This window comes from Pelophylax lessonae (assembly GCF_965119305.1).
Source record: "Pelophylax lessonae genome assembly, chromosome: 3".
In the NCBI taxonomy this organism is placed as follows: Eukaryota; Metazoa; Chordata; class Amphibia; order Anura; family Ranidae; genus Pelophylax; species Pelophylax lessonae.
In genome coordinates this window covers 199,369,387-199,388,052 of record NC_138770.1, presented here as the reverse complement: position 1 = coordinate 199,388,052, position 18,666 = coordinate 199,369,387, and the positions used below count along the sequence as shown (strand labels likewise).

General features: G+C 45.5%; 1 protein-coding gene across 2 annotated transcripts in view; it reads left to right on the top strand.

Moving 5' to 3' along the window:
* The window catches only part of PASK (PAS domain containing serine/threonine kinase), a 181,408-nt gene that overhangs the window by 123,012 nt on the left and 39,730 nt on the right, over nucleotides 1-18,666 (top strand). For both annotated transcript variants that reach the window (XM_082251172.1, XM_082251171.1), the window contains exons 12-15: nucleotides 8,618-8,785; nucleotides 11,950-12,075; nucleotides 12,646-12,780; nucleotides 14,421-14,620. In XM_082251172.1, coding sequence (XP_082107298.1) covers nucleotides 8,618-8,785; nucleotides 11,950-12,075; nucleotides 12,646-12,780; nucleotides 14,421-14,620 — 629 coding nt within the window. The remainder of the gene's footprint in view (nucleotides 1-8,617; nucleotides 8,786-11,949; nucleotides 12,076-12,645; nucleotides 12,781-14,420; nucleotides 14,621-18,666) is intronic.

Sequence of the window (18,666 nt, the reverse complement as noted above, 5' to 3'; positions counted from 1 at the left end):
GGGAACGCCGGAAGGCGTACACAGGGGGCGGAGCCACGTCCTTCTACCCGGGAAAACGAACACAGCTCTTTCCAGTCTGTAAAAGACAGACGCTGACTGCAGTTGGTTGGAAACTTCTCTGCATCGGGTGGTGAGCCTTGGGGGTCCCTCTCTCTCTCTGTGGGGATCGAGAAGCAGGTACTCTGAGGGGCGCTATTGCGCTAGGGGGAGACACATAAAAAAAAAAAAAAGAGGTATTTTTTTATTTAAAAAAAAAAAGAAAGTTTTTTGTTTTTTCTGGCAGAGGTGTCCTGAATTAACATGGACCCTGCCACTCATGTATCTCCACCGGATCCCCTCGAGGTGTCTGCAGGATCCTCCAGCACCCCACTGACGGTTGAATCATTGTCAGCTATTATGGAAACTTTTGTGTCCCGGGTGGAAGTGGCTTGTCAGGGACAGGGCGCAAGAAAGCGACCCCCGCCTAACCCCTTATTATCTGAAACTTCGGATTCAGACTCTGAGCCTATTTCTGCAGTTGCAGGTACTTCATCTGGGATTGGTGTCTCGGGTACTGTCTCTTCAGACAGTGAGGAGGATGTTTCGGCATCAGCCATAGCCCGAGAGGAAGCGTTGGTAAACGCACTCATTGTATCTGTTCAAGAAACCTTAAGATTACAGGGTATTCCGTCGGAAATGGCTGAAACTGAAATCCCTTTTGGGACTAAAAAACGCATGAAAATGGCAAAGGTTTTTCCATTGCCCAAATGTTTTGGCAATCCAATCAAAGAAGAATGGAGTCTGCCAAAACGCACCTCTGCTATTTCTAAACGCATTAACAGGCGTTATCCGTTGAGGAAACCCTCATTAAGAAATGGACAGAACCACCTGTGGTGGATTCACCAATTGCTAGATTGAATAAAGCCACGGTTATTCCTTTAGAAGACGCTCCGTCTTTTAAAGATCCAGTGGATCGCAAGATAGAAGCTATGTCTCGCACCATGTTTTCCTTGATTGGATCAGCTTTCAGACCAATAATTGCTATTGGACTGGTTTCGCAGACTGTAACTGAATGGACCAAGTGGTTACGCCGGGACTTAGAAGAGGTCCCTCAGGCGGTATCAGATTTGTTGGAACAAATGATACAGGGGTTACAGTTTGTGTGTGATGCGGCGTTAGACGCCACTCCATTATTGGCGCGAGCATCAGTTTCAGCAGTGGTTCTCAGGCTTACACTGTGGCTAAAAGGTTGGTTAGCCGACCAAGGTTCCAAAAAAGCATTAGCTAATATCCCCTTTTCAGGAGAGCGTCTATTTGGAGCCAACTTAGATGAGATCATTAAGGATCTCACGGGTGGAAAGAGCACCTTTTTACCGCAAAATGTTAAAGGTAAAGGAACTCGTCAAAGACGAGGGCCTTCTTTCTCTGCTCACAAAAAAGTTTTTTCGTCCCGCGGGTGAAAAAATTAAGTCCTCCAAAGCTCCTTCAGGAGGCTTCAGGGGACGTTGGTCGGGCAAGCAAAAGCCCGCCCCCTCCAGACCTGAAGATAAATCGTCCAAAGCCTGAAGGTGCGCCCCCACCCATAATTGGGGTGGGGGGGACGTCTTCGCCGGTTCCCGGATCCATGGCTTTCCAGAATCCCGGACAAGTGGGTTTGCGAAGTCATAAGGTCAGGGTACAAGATCGAGTTTCGATCTCTCCCACCGGCGCGATTCTTCCCTTCCAATATCCGACTATCCCCGGACCGTTTAGAAGATCTGCGGAGAGCAGTCACAGATTTACTACAACAAGGAGTGGTAGTCCACGTTCCTTGGACAGAATGTTTTCAAGGGTTTTATTCAAACCTATTTACAATACCCAGGAAAGAGGGCAAAGTGCGTCCAATTCTGGACTTAAGGGCACTCAATTCCTTTCTCAACATAAGGAAATTCAAGATGGAATCCATTCGCACAGTAGCAGCCTTCCTGCATCCAGGGGATGTCCTAGCGTCCATAGACATCAAGGACGCCTATCTTCACATTCCCATTTTCGCAGGACATCAGCGGTTTCTACGCTTTTCCGTAGAAGAGAACCACTATCAGTTTGTGGCGTTGCCTTTCGGTTTCGCCACGGCTCCTCGGGTCTTCACGAAGGTGTTGGCCCCAATGTTGGCACTACTGCGCCAAAGAGGCATATCGATTCTAGGTTACCTAGACGATCTCCTGCTTCATGCAGAGTCTCCTCAGACCCTGCTACAAAACATAGAAATTACTATAATTTCTTTACAGGAATTCGGGTGGCTGGTGAACCAGCAAAAGTCATTTCTGGTTCCCACCCAGAGGCTCGAATATCTGGGTCTAATTCTAGACACAGTCAGGATGAGAGTTTTCCTTCCGGTAGGGAAACTCCGGAAGATTCAATCAGCAGTCCAGTTGTTACTATCCAACAGCTGGTCTTCCCTTCGGACTTGCATGAGGGTTCTGGGGTTGATGGTGGCTTCCTTCGAAGCAGTCCCATTTGCCCAGTCCCATACCCGAATTCTTCAGCAAGAGATTCTTCTCAGATGGAATCGGAATCCGGAGTCCCTGGACTATCGGATCCAATTGAGCAAACAGACCAGAGAGTCTCTGGTCTGGTGGCTTCGGTCTCCGATGCTCAGCCAGGGAAAGTCATTTCTGCCAATATATTGGACGATAGTGACCACGGATGCCAGCCTATCCGGATGGGGAGGAATTCTCGGTCCGTTATCCGTTCAGGGACTTTGGTCCCCGGAAGAATCCAGGTTACCGATAAATGTATTGAAACTGAGAGCAATCAGACTTTGTCTGATTCACTGGACCGAGCAGCTCCAGGGCAGCCCGGTTCGGATCCAGTTGGACAACGCCACGGCCGTGGCTTATGTCAATCACCAGGGGGGCACCAAGAGTGTCCGAGCGGCCAAAGAAGTGGCTTGCATTCTTCGCTGGGCGGAACGATTTGTTCCAGCTATTTCTGCGCTGTTCATTCCGGGGGTGGAAAATTGGCAGGCAGATTATCTCAGCCGTCAGACTCCGGATCAGGGGGAATGGTCCCTCCATCCAGAAGTTTTCCACCAGTTGTGCCTACGTTGGGGCACCCCGGATGTGGATCTGTTGGCATCACGATTCAACAGAAAAGTACAGAGATTCGTGGCTCGCTCCCGCGATCCTCTAGCAGACCGCAGACGCACTGGTCACCCCGTGGGGGCAATACCAGCTAATGTATGCCTTCCCTCCTCTTGGGTTACTGCCAAGACTTCTTCGCAGGATAGAGGAGGAAGGAATTCCAGTAATCCTGCCAGCTCCGGACTGGCCTCGTCGAGCTTGATACGCTGACTTGGTCAGACTGGCAGCGGACGTCCCGTGGAGACTTCCTCTCAGGGAGGATCTACTGTCTCAGGGACCGATCTTCCATCCTGCATTACGATCGCTGGTTTTAAACGGCCTGGTTATTGAGACCCAGGTGCTGAAGGACAAGGGATTGTCAGCTTCAGTTATTCCTACTCTAGTTAAAACAAGGTAAGCGACTTCCAGAAAGATTATCATCGTACATGGAAGTCTTATATTGTGTGGTGTGAATCCCTTGGGTTCCATCTACATCTTTATTCGGTAGCCCGAATATTGGCTTTTCTGCAACAGGGAGTTGAGCAGAAGCTGGCCTTGAGTGTTATCAAGGGTCTGGTTTCAGCATTTGCTATCTTCTTTCAGAAGCCTTTGGCTACTCATTCCTTGGTGCGGAATTTCATCCAGGGGGTGCGACACCTGGCTCCGCCAGTGCACGCGCTGTTACCATCCTGGGATCTTAATTTGGTGCTGTCGGTTCTTCAGACACCTCCCTTTGAAAATATCAGGGAGATTCCCTTGCTTACTTTATCCCAGAAGGTGGTCTTCTTGGTGGCTATCACTTCTGCACGCAGGGTGTCCGAACTGGCTGCATTATCCTGTTGTTCCCCAGATCTGGTGGTTCATAGGGATAAGGTTGTTCTTCATCCGAATCCATCCTTCCTTCCTAAGGTGGTTTCAAAGTTTCATTGAATGAGGACATTGTATTGTCTTTCCTATGTCCTAAGCCCTATCATCTTCGAGAATTGCGTTGCATTCCTTGGATGTAGTTCGGGCGATCAGGATATATTTGAATACTACGGATTCAATTTGTAAGACGGATTCACTGTTTGTGATCACGGATGGCCCTAAGAAGGGGTTGCCTGTTCTGCTGCGACCATCTTTAGATGGATCAGACAGACGGTGGTATAGGCTTATTTTATCTAAGGGTCGGGATCCCCCGTTCCCTGTTAAGGCGCATTCTACTCGGGCGCTTAGAGTTTCCTGGACCTTCCGCCATCAGGCGTCAGTGGTTCAGGCTTTCAAGGCGACTGTTTAGTCGTCGGTTCATACCTTTACAATATTGTATAAGGTTTATGTGATGGCATCATCAGATGCCTCTTCTGGCCGCAAGGTTCCTGCAGGCCACTGTTTGAGGAGACTGTTGGTCTACCTCGAGAATTTGTGGGGTAGGTCTCATCTGTTTACTCGATGAGTCCTTTGATACTTCTGGTTGGCTCCGGTTGGGCCTTCTAGATTGGATTTTGATTTCTGTCAATCCCACCCCTCATTTGTGGCACTGCTTCTGGATGTCCCAGTTCTTGTGAATCAAGAAGACTACGTCTGTCAATGAGCGGCAGAGAAAATCGGATTTTTGTAAGATCTTACCGTAAAATCCTTTTCTCTTAGCTCATTGACAGACGTAGTACCCGCCCCTCTATCATTGAGTTGGGTTGGGTTAAATTCTCTGTTGCTGCTTTGTGACAGAACTGATTCTCTGTAGCAGACAGGAAGAGGATATACCCTCTGGGACTGCCCCTAGGGTGGAGCCAGAACGTTTCTTTCTGCCTAGTCCTACTCCTGTAGAGGGCAGCATAACCCAGTTCTTGTGAATCAAGAAGACTACGTCTGTCAATGAGCTAAGAGAAAAGGATTTTACGGTAAGATCTTACAAAAATCCGATTTTTTTGCGCTAAAACAAAAAAAGAGCGACAATTTAAAAATAAAAATTTTTTTTCACATTTTTTTTTTATATGAAATTCTCAAAAACAATTGTAAAAATCAAAAAAATTTTAACATTTTAGGCCAATTTGTTTTCTGCTACATATTTTTGGTAAAAGAAATCGCAATAAGTGTATTTTGGTTGGTTTGCGCAAAAGTTATTGCATTTACTAACTAAGGGAAAGATTTATGTAATTTTTATTGTTTGTGTTTTTTTTTTTTTTACTAGTAATGGCGGCGATCTGCGATTTTTTGCAGGACTGCGACATTGCGGTGGACAGATCGGACCCCTAACTGACATTTTTGATACTTTTGGGGGTACCGGTGACATTACTATAGTAATCAGTGCTAAAAATATGCACTGTTACTGTAATAATGACACTGACAGGGAAGGGGTTAAAAGTATTGGTGATCAAGGGGTTAAATGTGACCATAGGGGCGTGATTCTAAATGTGGGGGGGCATGGCTTGTGAAGTCATCTCAGAGACCTGTGATCCTATAAAGCTGGATAAAATGACGTCTGTGATCACTTCAGGGAGAAGTACAGACGGCTGTGTTTACATCAGCCGTCCGTCCTTCTCTGTCAGCGGAGGGAGATCGCCGGTGTCAGGCGGCCATCGGAGCCGCCTGACACCCACACTGGCTTCTCTGCTGACCCCCTAGTTCCTCCCAGGTGAGCACCGTACGTGTACGGCGTTTTGCCTGGGAGAGCCGACCTGCCGCAGTACATCTGACAACTATTTTCATAATCGATTAGTTGTCGATTCATCGATTAGTTGTTTCAGCCTTAGTCCCACTGGACCCGCTGTGGTGTCTATTCACAGCGGGAGCGGGTCGCCGGCAGCACACGTGTGCGCCCCAGACCCGGAGGTGCAGAATCCCCCTTCTTGTACGTGATTCTGCGCACAGGAGCCGCCGCCCCACAGTAAATGTAAGTGGGGCAGTCAAGAAGAGGTTAAGGTGCATTTTCCAAACAAACTAAGCATTTTTTTTTGCCATTCTATGCTGCATATATTTTTGCCAAAACATTATGTACTTGATACTGCACAATTCACACAATAGGGCCTTGCTGACAGGCAGGGTATTTATGAAAGAAGAGACCCTATCATTCTTTTCTGTCATAAATGCGTCATCCTGCCTGTCAGCCGTCATGTACACTGAGCCGCACATCTGGGCAAACATTTATGGCCCCAGATCTGTGCTGCAGCAATGTCCCTCCCGTTCGCATGTGCGGAAGTGACATCATTGTGGTCCAATCATTTAAATTGCTGAAGGCACTGAACCTGGAAGGGAGACCAGGCGAAGGTGGAAGCGCCGTGGGGCCTGCCAGGCACTGAAGGGTACTTGCATTGACAGCAAGGGAAAGATAGGGCGCTTCTGCTTCATGGGTCTTCATAGGAGTAGAAGCAACTCTAGTAGAACAAGAAAGGATAGATGCCTCGAAGTGCAGTATGCAGTATGCAAGCAATTTATTGTATCACACAGTTTAAAAAACACTTACAAGAAGGTACAGGAAGATAGGACCATCAAGTAAGTGTATTCCTGGCAGGGCTCCTGCTGCTAACATTCCAAGTCCCAGTGCCCTCCACTAGCTGGAGGGTGGATAGATTAGCCTGTCAACATTGCCGCTGCTGTTCTGGGACCGTTTAGGAGCATGCGCACTACCTCCTCTCCAAAACATTCATGATATCGCACAGATTTTGGCAAGCTGCACATGAAATTGCATTTACCGGCGGCTTTGAAATCTTGCTGAAGTAGCATGATTTCAAAGCCGCATTCAGTGTGAAATACTAGGGCTTAACTACTGCTTGTCCTTTCTCTTGTTCAGTAGTTAATATTGAAGTAGAAATGAAAAAACAATTACAGATGATGCCAGCAAGCACATATACATTCAGGTCATTTTGATTAAATTGATATTGGCTATGAATGTAATGTCAATGATATTTTTTTTTTTTTTTTGTATACAGCTCCTCTTTACTGCAAGGTATATAGGGGGTACAGTTAGAGAGTGAGGGTTTTCGGGCGTCTTTTCCAATTGATGCTGCTTATATGCATGTGTTTTTAACAAAGCAGGCTATTTTATTCCAGCTTTTAAAAAATCATTTTTGATTGGGAGCTAGGAGTGGGTGTAGGGGCTCTCTGTTGCTGTTTAGCTTGGTTTACTTTTATACCAGAGGCCTCCAAACTGCAGCCCGTAGGTCAGATGTGGCCCTTGGCTTGCCCTTATCTGGCCCTTGATGCTCTATCCCTTTCACTGATACGGGGTGCTATTCCTCCCACTGATACCTGAAATTGGAAATTAATTCTCCCACTTACACAAATTGTTATTCCCCTCACTGACACCAGTGATGGGGCACTCTTCCTCCCACTGACACCAATGATGTAATATGTTTTACCACCAAGTCTATGGCATTGTTTACTCCCACCGATGCCAGGGCATTCTCTACTCCCACTGGCCACAGTCCACCCCCCCCCCCCCCAAAGTTTGAAGGGCAGTAAACTGGCCCTTCGTGTCAAAAGTTTGGAGACCCCTGTTTATGCCTGGATTCACACTGCCGAGAGGCTCACAGCAGGGGTCTGGTGCATGCCTGTTCACCGTTTCAGGTCTGATTTCAGTCCGAATGTTTGGCTGAATTCGGACCTGAAACAGTCCCAAAGATGCACAGGACTCCTGTGCAATTCGCACTGCAGCTGCTCCGAAGATATGTGAACTGGCACCATAGAGAGCCGGTCACAATCTCCTGACATGTGAATTGGATGTGGCGAAAGCCGCATCCAATTTGCAATAGTGTGAACCCAGCCTTACACCTTACATCAGTGGTTCTCAACTCCGGTCCTCGGGACCCACCAACAGGCCAGGTTTGCAAGATAACTAAATTACATCACAGGTGATCTCATTTGCTGCTCAGTGATTGCAGTATTCTAGTCTGCATCCCCCAAGGTAATACTTAAAATCTGGCCTGTTAGTGGGTCCCGAGGACCGGAATTGAGAACCACTGCCTTACATTACTATTATTAAGACCTGGTGTGTGCTGATCATGACTGCTTTTACAACTCTGTGATCAAGCAGTCACAGGCAGAATGGAGCAAAGTATTCTATAGCCCACATTCACATTGGTCTGATTTGACATGCGTTTTGACATGTCAAATCAGAGCCAATTGCCGGCAATGGCACTGTCCGAAAAGTAATTCTTGCACTACTTTTGGCGACTTCGGAGGGCTATATTTCAATAGTCATCTGTGCAGGAACCCACACAGATGTCTGTGAAATTGACCCCAAAGTCGGACTAAAAATGCCGGTTTGAAATAGTGTGAGTTCAGCTGAACTTGCACGATTTCAAACCCGCCTCAGTGTGAACCTAGGCTTAATTTATGGTGGTCCGTATGTGCTACCTTCATCAACATAATTTGGATACTTGTTATATTATTTTTATCTCTACGAATTATAAAACTGCTTGTTTCAACTGCCAGACGTTTTATTACATTCAACTACTCTCTCCCTAAGTCAAGTAGATATCTGTATGTTGATCTTAAAAGACAAAAATCTGAAGATTAAAGATGTATAACCAGGACCTTGTATGTCCTCTTGTATCTCTCAGCTGATCCGCTGCAGTGCTGAAGCTGGACATTGCAGTGAGATCCAGGATCTTCAGACACTGGGGGCCTGTGATGGCGAGTATGACCAGCAGTATGAGACACTCTTCCCTCTTGGAAAAGGATCTTTTGGCTTTGTTTGGTCAGCAAAATACAGGGACGATGCAAAGGAGGTCAGTTCTTGCATTTAGATTTTTCTTATTGATGTTTTGCAATGATTTGTCTTTTTTTTTTTTTTGTAAAGAAAATTGAGTGTATTTCATATTGTTGTCAGGGATAATTGCCCATGGTCAAGGTATTCAAATACAGTATCTCACAAAAGTGGGTACACCCCTCACAGTTTTGTAAATATTTTATTATATCTTTTCATGTGACAACATTGAAGAAATTATACTTGGCTACAATGTAAAGTAGTGAGTGTACAGCCTGTATAACAGTGTAAATTTGCTGTCCCCTCAAAATAACTCAACACACAGTCATTAATGTCTAAACCGCTGGCAACAAAAGTGAGTACACTCCTTAGTGAAAAAGTCCAAATTGGGACCAAACTGTCAATATTTTTTGTGGCCGCCATTATTTTCCAGCACTGCCTTAAACCTCTTGGGCATGGAGTTCACCACAGCTTCACAGGTTGCCACTGGAGTCCTCTTCCACTCCTCCATGATGACATTACAGAGCTGGTGGATATTAGAGGCCACTTTCCGTTTTGAGGATGCTCCACAGATGCTCAATAGGGTTTAGGTCTGGAGATATGCTTGGCCAGTCCATCACCTTTACCCTCAGCTTCTTTAGCAAGGCAATGGTCGTCTTGGAGGGGTTTGGGTTCGTAATTATGTTGAAATACTGCCCTGCAGCACAGTCTCTGAACTGAGGGGATCATGCTCTGCTTCAGTATGTCACAGTACATGTTGGCATTCATGGTTCCTTCAATGAACTGTAGCTCCCCAGTGCCGGCAGCACTCATGCAGCCCCAGACCACGACACTTCCACCACCATGCTTGACCGTAGGCAAGACACACTTGTCTTTGTAATCCTCACCTGGTTGCTGCCGCACACGCTTGACACCATCTGAACCAAATAAGTTTATCTTGGTCTCACTAGACCACAGGACATGGTTCCAGTAATCCCTGTCCTTAGTCTGCTTGTCTTCAGCAAACTGTTTGCAGGCTTTCTTGTGCATCATCTTTAGAAAAGGCTTCTTTCTGGGACGACAGCCATGCAGGCCAACCCCTTCAACCTCTGCAGCAATGCACCAAATTTAACACACATGCTCCCTATTCACACCTGAGACCTTGTAACACTAATGAGTCACATGACACCAGGGAGGGAAAATGGCTAATTGGGACCAATTTGGACATTATTAATTAGGAGTGTACTGACTTTTGTTGCCAGCGGTTTAGACAATAATGGCTGTGTGTTGAGCTATTTTGAGGGGACAGCAAGTTTACACTGTAAGGGCTCTTTCACACGGTCCGCCTCCGTAGGCGGATCCGTGATGCTCAGCGGGGATCGATCCGCGGTCCCCGCTGAGCCAGCGGATGACAGCTCCGTCTCCGCTTGCAGTGTGGAGAGGGAGGTGTCACAGCTCCCGCTCCTCTCTATGGGGAATCGGATGAGAGCGGACCGTCTGTCCGCTCTCATCTGATTGCATCCGATCCGATCCCCAGGACGGATGGAAAATAGGGTTTCCATCCGTCCAGATTTCACAGACAGGATCGGATGCGGATGGCAGCGGGTGTCAGCGGACATGTCACCGCTGACATCCGCTGCTCCATAGGGCTGAATGGTGCATCCGATCAGATCCGCCTAAAAAACTGACAGGCGGATCTGATCGGACCGCCCGTGTGAAAGAGCCCTTACACAAGCTGGACACTCACTACTTTACATTGTAGCAAAGTGTCATTTCTTCAGTGTTGTCACATAAAAAGCTATAATAAAAAATTTACAAAAATGTGAGGGGTATACTCACTTTTGTGAGATACTGTATGTAATAGATTGCAGTTAGCATATGTGAAATGTAATGACTTGCATGCTGGGGCAAGGCTGGTTCATCCACAAGCAAGCTAAGCAGAATTCTAAGGCCAGGGGTTGTCCCATCCACAACTTTTATGTTCCTCAGCAAATCTGGCATAGCGCATTTGTGCACCTGCCTGCCCCTTCGCAAGGTAGGATAGCTTTGTAACCAGTTGGTGTCCGATAGGGAGGGGTCATGCCAGTACAGACGATGCAAATGGGACAGTCCTTATCTACGTTAATCAAAGGCATTGAGGGGGCAAAACTGTTGTTTAGCCTAGGGCCTCATTCTGCGTTATTAGGTCTGACTGTGGGCCACTGTTGCACTTACAAGCTTTAGAAAATTAATGGAGAAGAAAATAAAAGTGCAGCGCTAATGTGTAAGGAACTGCAACAGTTCTCAATACAAACAAATAAAATTACATATGTGATCAGTAAATGTGAAATCTGTAACTGAATACAATCAAAAAAGTCCATATAGAGTTCACAATGGTAAGTGCACGTGGAGTAATCCAAAACAGAGAGGTGAATCTTGATACTGATATCCCATCACCAACACCAAATAAAATTGCGCTCACCAGATGCTGTTGACCCTGAATACCATATAGCATGAGGGTCAAAAAGGCTGTTAGGATGGTATAGGATTCCTGAAATCACAGAGGCTCGACGGATCATGGGGGATCTAGTATAAGAACTGGCAAAGCGAGGAAACAGGAAGTCAGAGAACTTTGGAATTTAGCCAGGAGGAGCGACATCACAGAAACCTGCTTTATAAGGGCTAAAGGAGGTCTGGATTTCTGTGAGTGATCCTTTCTACCTACCCTGCTGGATATACACCTGGGAGACCTTCCGTGGTTGCAGATCGTTTCAGGAATCCTATACCATCCTAACAGCGTTTTTGACCCTCATGCTATATGGTATTCAGGGTCAACAGCATCTGGTGAGCGCAATTTTATTTGGTGTTGGTGATGGGATATCAGTATCAAGATTCACCTCTCTGTTTTGGATTACTCTACGTGCACTTACCATTGTGAACTCTATAAGGACTTTTGATTGTATTCAGTTACAGATTTCACATTTACTGATCACATATGTCATTTTATTTGTTTGTATTGAGAACTGTTGCAGTTCCTTACCCATTAGCGCTGCACTTTTATTTTCTTCTCCGTTGTATCAACCTTTTTGTCAGTTGTTTGTGTCAGCAGCTTATACACTTGATTGGTTAGCGCAGTTTATGCACCCCCTTTTTTCCCTTTAGAAAATTAATGTATGACCATGAATAATGTTTTTTTTTTTTTTTTTTTACCAACCTTTGTAAAAATAGGTTGTAGTAAAATTTATTCGCAAAGATCGAGTGCTGGATGACTTTTGGGTGCAGGATCCTGAACTCGGGAGGGTAACACAGGAGATTTCCATTTTATCCAGGTTACAGCACCCCAATGTTATTAAGGTAAGTATATTTATAAATAACCTTTAATTCTATTTCTGGAATGTAGAGCATTAGTAATAGGGTATGGTCACCCTGTAATTTACAATTTGTTTCTATTTTGAGGCTATGTGCATAAATATCATAATACAAAATTGTGGGTTTAACATAACTCTGTGATGACACTCAATCCTTTTCTATAGGAAGGATCTTAGGAGTAGAAAATGTTTATATTGATACAGTATAAAACAGGGTTTCTCAACTAGGGTTCTGTGGAAGCCTAAGGTTTCTCCAGAGGTTGCTAGAGGTTCCTTGAGCAATGAATAATTTATGGCTCTCAGATAAGTTCCCACTGACACCATTGATCTTTTTAGCTATCTGTATTCTTCCCAATTGCAACAAGTGTAAGGAGCATTCTTCCCACTGACCATCACATTTAATGTTTAATGAGTTTTAGATGTAGTCATTTTTAGCAGGGGTTCCCTGAGACCAGAAAGTTATTTCAAGGGTTCCTCCGTGTTGAAGAGATTGAAAAAAGCTGCTATAGAATATTTATCCATTCTTTATCATACCCTTTTCTATGTTGCTTTCTAGGTTCTGGGGGTATTTGAGAATGACGCGTTTTTTCAGCTAGTAATGGAACTGCATGGAGATGCTCTTGACCTCTTTGACTTTATTGACAATCAGCCAAATTTGGATGAACCACTTGCCAGCTATATCTTTCGACAGGTGAGATCACTTACAGTTTGTGTTTTTACGTGCAAAATATTTATTGGAAGTTTTACATAGGAAAGGGCTGACATCAGTACCCAAGTACTGGTATCATCGCAACAGTTAAGCAAAATGTAAGAGATGCATGGAATAGCGACACCCACGGTAAAAAACTCCGAAAAATAAAGAAAACAACAAGCCTTGTGGAGGTCAACATTTTTCCTCCGGGTGCATCCACCAAATAGTTACATACACATTAGAAACCACCCTGTTATCAATAGGCCTAACATGTAAAGCTCAAAACCATCATATTCCTGGGTAGTCAAGCCCACAGTGGAGGAAGAATAAAAAAAAAAGGAAAAGAAAAATGAAAAAGAAAAAGGGCCGGATGTCAGAAAAGGTAAACCATACCGTAAGCCCAAGGAAAAATATATGAACATACTAGAGAGACATGCATATAGTTAGCCCACGTCCTGCAAGATGCTAACAATATTTTTATGTAACCTGATCCAAGTAATTTTTTGTCTAGCCTGTGCCAAGGATACAGTAGGTTGTTTCCAGGATTTTGCAAAAGTCCGCTTAGCCCCTAGTAAATTAAAGCAAATCAGGCTTTGTAAACAGTTAGATATACCAGCTCCAGGGGTGTTAAGAAGCGCTATATGAGGAGTCTGGGAAACTGACTATCCTGTCACATTTATGAATCAGGGCAGATATGCTGTTCCAGAAGCCACAAATCTGGCATTCCCACCAGATATGGCACATCTGCATCTGACACCCTCGAAAGCAGAAGGACAACACAGAAGAATGTGGGAAGGGGCCAATAATACACCCCCAAAGAACTCCTGACCCGTAAATCACACCCTCCCCGAATGGGGAGTAACCACTATGGAGTTCTTTGGGGGTGTATTATTGGCCCCTCCAGGAAATAGATTTACCTTATGTACCATGCAGAGCATTCTGCTTCATCATATATTATTTTTGCGGCATACCAGCTGACTTGCTATATGCCATATCTGCTGACCGATGATGCTTGGCAGCTTATACGCGTTTTCACTAACTGTTGATGATTTTGACCCTTCATCCACTCTCCCTGCCGATTATTACATTTTCTATCTCTATTGTCATTACCTGCTGACCATATACAGAACATTGCTCCATTAGCTCCAGAGGAAGCTTAACGCGAAACATGTCGAGCACTATGGCTCAACGGAACTTTATGATTATGTGTTAACACATCGTTCGATCTTCCTGAGAAGACAGTATACCTTCCTGTCACCTTCGGTCAGGATCGTCTCGATGTGATGTATCAATGATTTGATCTGTTATTCAAATGTTTTGTATCTGCTCATCACTTTACTAGTAATGTAACTGCCAAGATTGTCTATGTTGTACTTAAGATGTTTTCCTCTATGTATGGGATATTATATCGTCATGTTTTTTGTGATTTTTTTGATGGTTTTATATAGACTATTTAATAAAATGTTATATTTTTAAGTATTTAGTGCCTCCAAAGTCCACGTTTCTTTCCATATAGTTTTCCAATTTTACTATTCACATAATCACACTGCTTGTTAAGAGTGGATCTCATTACTGTTTCAGTACAGCCCGTGAAGGAATTGAAAATAAAATTGCCTTTTTTCTTTTTTGTCTATTTGCAGTTGGTATCAGCAGTAGGATATCTACACAGTCACTATATTTTGCATCGTGACATTAAGGATGAGAACATTATAATTGCCCCTGACTTCACTATAAAACTGGTTGACTTTGGCTCTGCAGCTCGTTTACAGCCTGGGAAGTTGTTTTCTACCTTTTGCGGTACCACTGAATACTGTGCACCTGAGGTGCTGCTTGGCAATCAGTGAGTTTATTCATTTATTTTTTCTTTTACATATTACCTATGTGCTGGCAAAAGAAGCCCTTCATGTTTTTAATGTGTCCGGAGAGTCCCTCATTTCTTTGTAATGCTTCTCTAGTGAACAGCATAAAAGACAACTCCGTAAGACTAAGGCTGGCCATACACATCCCAGGTGGTTCAGCAGGCGGAAACTGCCGAGATTCGAACCGTTAATAGATGGGGCTGAATGTACCAAGTTGATCGATCGATCAACTTGAGTACAACCAGCCTGACGGATTCTCTAGATAGCTGCTATAGCCGCTAGTGATAATCACTGTCTTCTACCAGTGGGGATGGCTTCCCCCGCCAGGAAAAGACAATTGCTGGTTTCCCTGTCAACACTGGTTGCATGAAATACATTTGTACCGTGTATGGCCAGCCTAAGAGCAGTCTGCTCAATGCATTAGCAATCCGATCAAAATAGTATTTTCATAGTGAGACAAATCTAGGAATCTGAAAGAAGTGCAATCCAATAGAAAGAGAAGAGACAGCCACTGCACACAACAGTAATTTTATACCACTTGCCTGAACATGGCATGTGGAAGAACATAAGAAATGGTGGTTTGAATTTTATTGGTAATTAATGAAAGTGAAGTAATTATTCCTTTTTTAAGTATTATCTAAATGGCTCATTAGGGTTACAGCATGTTGAATATAATTATTGTTCACAACACAGTTTTATGGGGTAAGTCCATTAAGGTTCAAGGAGAAAGATAATTTCTTATGTATATGTAGAACTGTGTTCCTATTGTAGCAGTGTAAATCCACTCTAAATACAGTTATAGGTTAATTCACTCATTGGCCAGCATTATCATCAAAACAAATAAACCATGGCAGTGTTTGAATATATTATTTGGCATATGACTCATACTTGAGAAATATTAAAAAAGGAACAACAAAAACCTTTGTAATTTATGATATTTTGTTCTTGAATATCAGCTGAAGTCATTATATGACAGACATCCTGAAAAGAACTTCTAGAGGAACACAATTTGCATTCTGTGAGGTCAGTTCAGCTAGACACAGGATTACTTTTGCAGAACACAGACTTCTTATAGCAAGGCATTGTTCTGCTGGGTAGTAATGATGTAATGTGCTTTGTGAAAAGGCAGTGGAACAGAATATTAGAGAAATTCGAAAAAATGTGTTATTTCTCTTTCGTTCATTGACGGACACAGCTCCATATCTTCTTGACCCTTGGGTTATGCTACCACTTACAGGAGTAGGACACTAGGCAGAAAAAAATTGACTACGCACATAGGGCAGTCCTTGGGGGTATACTCCCACTTCCTGCTATAGGACTTCAGTTTTTTTTCTGCCTATTCAGGAGTAAAGACCTAGTTCCTTGTTGGGATCTCTGGTCCTAGTATTTTTTTCCTTTTAAAACAGAATTTTGTCTTTATTATTTTTTTTTTTGAACTACTATCAGGTCTGTTAAGGTAAGAACTACAATCCACTGCCGGACTGGGCGACGTACTGGATATCCTAGATCCTTACGGTCTTCCCAGTCCGGCCAAAGAGCGCGACCCGAGTGCAGCTCCACGCTAGGACGGGGGCTGGCCCGGCGAATTAAATGTCTTGCGAGGACGCATAGCCCTGGTCACGACCCTGGATACGACCTGTGTCGCAGCATACCTCTGCCCTGCAGCACCCTCATTTCAAGGCGGTGCGGTGGTCTGCCCGGAGTAGTGCCTGCTCGGTTCCAATGGGTGGTGTGGTGAGTAGTGTCCCCCTTTTCTGGTGAATTCTCAGGATGAATGTGGGCCCTTCCCCGGTTGGTGGGCCCCCCATGTGTCCTTCCTTCCCAAATGGTGCCCCCCCTGACTAGTTGGGTCCCCCTGCACAAGCACCCTTACCTACACCCCCCCCCCCGGTTTGGTCATACTATTTACATGTTTGAGGTGTTAAGTGGTGATGGGGCTGGAGGGGGGAGGGAGTGCGCCACCAGCTGCTCAGTTTAGCTATTTTCTGGGGAACATGCCCTGGTAGGGGTCCCTGACAGGGCCCCCCTTGCTGGGTGTGTGTACCTGAGGGTCCTTTGGGGGTCTCGGGAGTCGCGCGGGCGCCACTATTTTGCTGTGGATGGCCGCTATTGGTATCGGCGGCCATGTTTTGGTAGTTCTCCATTGAAATCAATGTGGTGGCTACTTTCTTGTAGCCTCTGGAGTGGTGATTCGGCGGTGGGTCTCTAGTGGCAGTGCCTGCGTTTCCTCTTCCTCTCTGATCGCCGCACAGCATGCAGCTTTGCGCCCTGTGTCCCTCTTGAGTTGGTGGTGGTAAGTCCCTGTGGGTGTGAGCTCTCTCTTTCTGCTAAAGCAGCAATTTTGGTGCGCTGGGACTTGTGGTGCCACCGATATGGGGGGGGGGGGTTTACAGCGATTTTTTTTTTTTTTTTTTTCCGCCCAGATTTTGCTGGCGGCCCCTGATTAACCATGGAGTCCCTGGAGCATGTGTCCTACTCTCAGAAGCTGCGGGACCCTCTTGGTCTCAGTCTGCCCTGGCAGCCATGACGGCGTTCTTGCAGTCACTGGTGTCAAAAGTTGATATGGCCCTTCAACAAAGGCCTAGCAAAAAGCCACCCCCCCCCCCCCCCCGCCTTCACCTGCATCCTCTGTCTCCTCAGTATCTGAGGTTCATTTTTCCGCCGCGGACACGAGTCACCCTACTGGGTCTGAGTCCACACCCCCTGAGTGCTCTGATAGTGAGGATGAATCCTCTTCCACTACAGCAACGCATGGAAAGGCGCTTGTGGAGGCACTGATTGTAGCAGTGCAGGAAACTTTAAAATTCCAGGACTAATGCTGCGTTTGTGCAATTTGGTACCCACAGACCATACAAGGCAACTAAGGTTTTCCCCTTTCCCACCTATTTTGACGACATTGTCGCAATTCAGTGGGGTTCCCCTAAACGCATGGTCGGGATACCTAAGCGCCTAGAAGGTATTCTTTTGAAGAGTTCCTTTTGAAAAAACCTGACAGTTCCACCGGTGGTAAATTCTCAGGTTTCTAGGTTAAATAAAGCCACACTGCTACCGGTGGAGGACTCTCCGTCGTTTTAGGTCCCTGTTGACGAGAGAGCTTAATCTCTGGTCCGATAACTTTTTACCGTGGCTGGCTCAATTTTTAGGCAGGTGTTTGCCAAAACCTTGGTCTCCCAGACCTAAACGGAATGGGCAAAGCTTCTGCAACAGGATTTGGAAGGGGGTCAGCATCCTCCTGAGCTGACGGAGCTGGCGGATCAGTTAGTGCATGGATTACAATATATCTGTGATTCCTTTCTGGACACGGCCCCTTTGGCCTGCAGGGTGTCTGTGACAGCTGTGACCCTCCGTGGCATGATTTGGCTGAAATGCTGGTCTGCGGACTAGGCTTCCAAAAGAGTACTGACCGATCTCCCTTTTTTAGGAGACCGCTTGTTCTGAGCTTCCGTGGAAGAGATCATTACAGGTCTTACAGGAGGTAAGAGTACTCTGCTTCCATAGATTACCAAGAGCAAGGAGCCTTGTCGCAAGCGTGGTCCTTTCTTTTCAGCTCATAAATGGCCTTTTCCTTCTGAGATCACAGGAGAAAGGATAAAGGATCAAAATCCACCCGTAACTTCGCGGGAGGTTCCAAAAGAACCTGGTCTGATAAGTCAAAAGCAGGTTCTGTCGGTCCCGCAGACAAGTCCACTTCTGCCTGAAGGTGCCCCCTCTCTCCTACCTGGGGTGGGGGGACGTCTTTGCTCTATTCATGACCCGTGGACCTCTGATTCATCACAAATGGGTCCATGAGTTGATTCGGTTCAGTTACAAGATCGGGTTTCGGTCCTTGCCTCCAGCAAGGTTCTTCCCTTCCAACTTTTGTCTGTCTATGTCGTTTGCGAGGTCTTCTCGGGGTGGTACAGGATCTGCTCTCACAAGTCACGAGTCATAGTACCAGTTCCAGAGTCAGAACGTTTTCAGGGGTTTTATTCAGACCTATTTACTGTTCCCAGGAAGGAAGGCAAGGTCCGTCCAATCCTGGATCTCG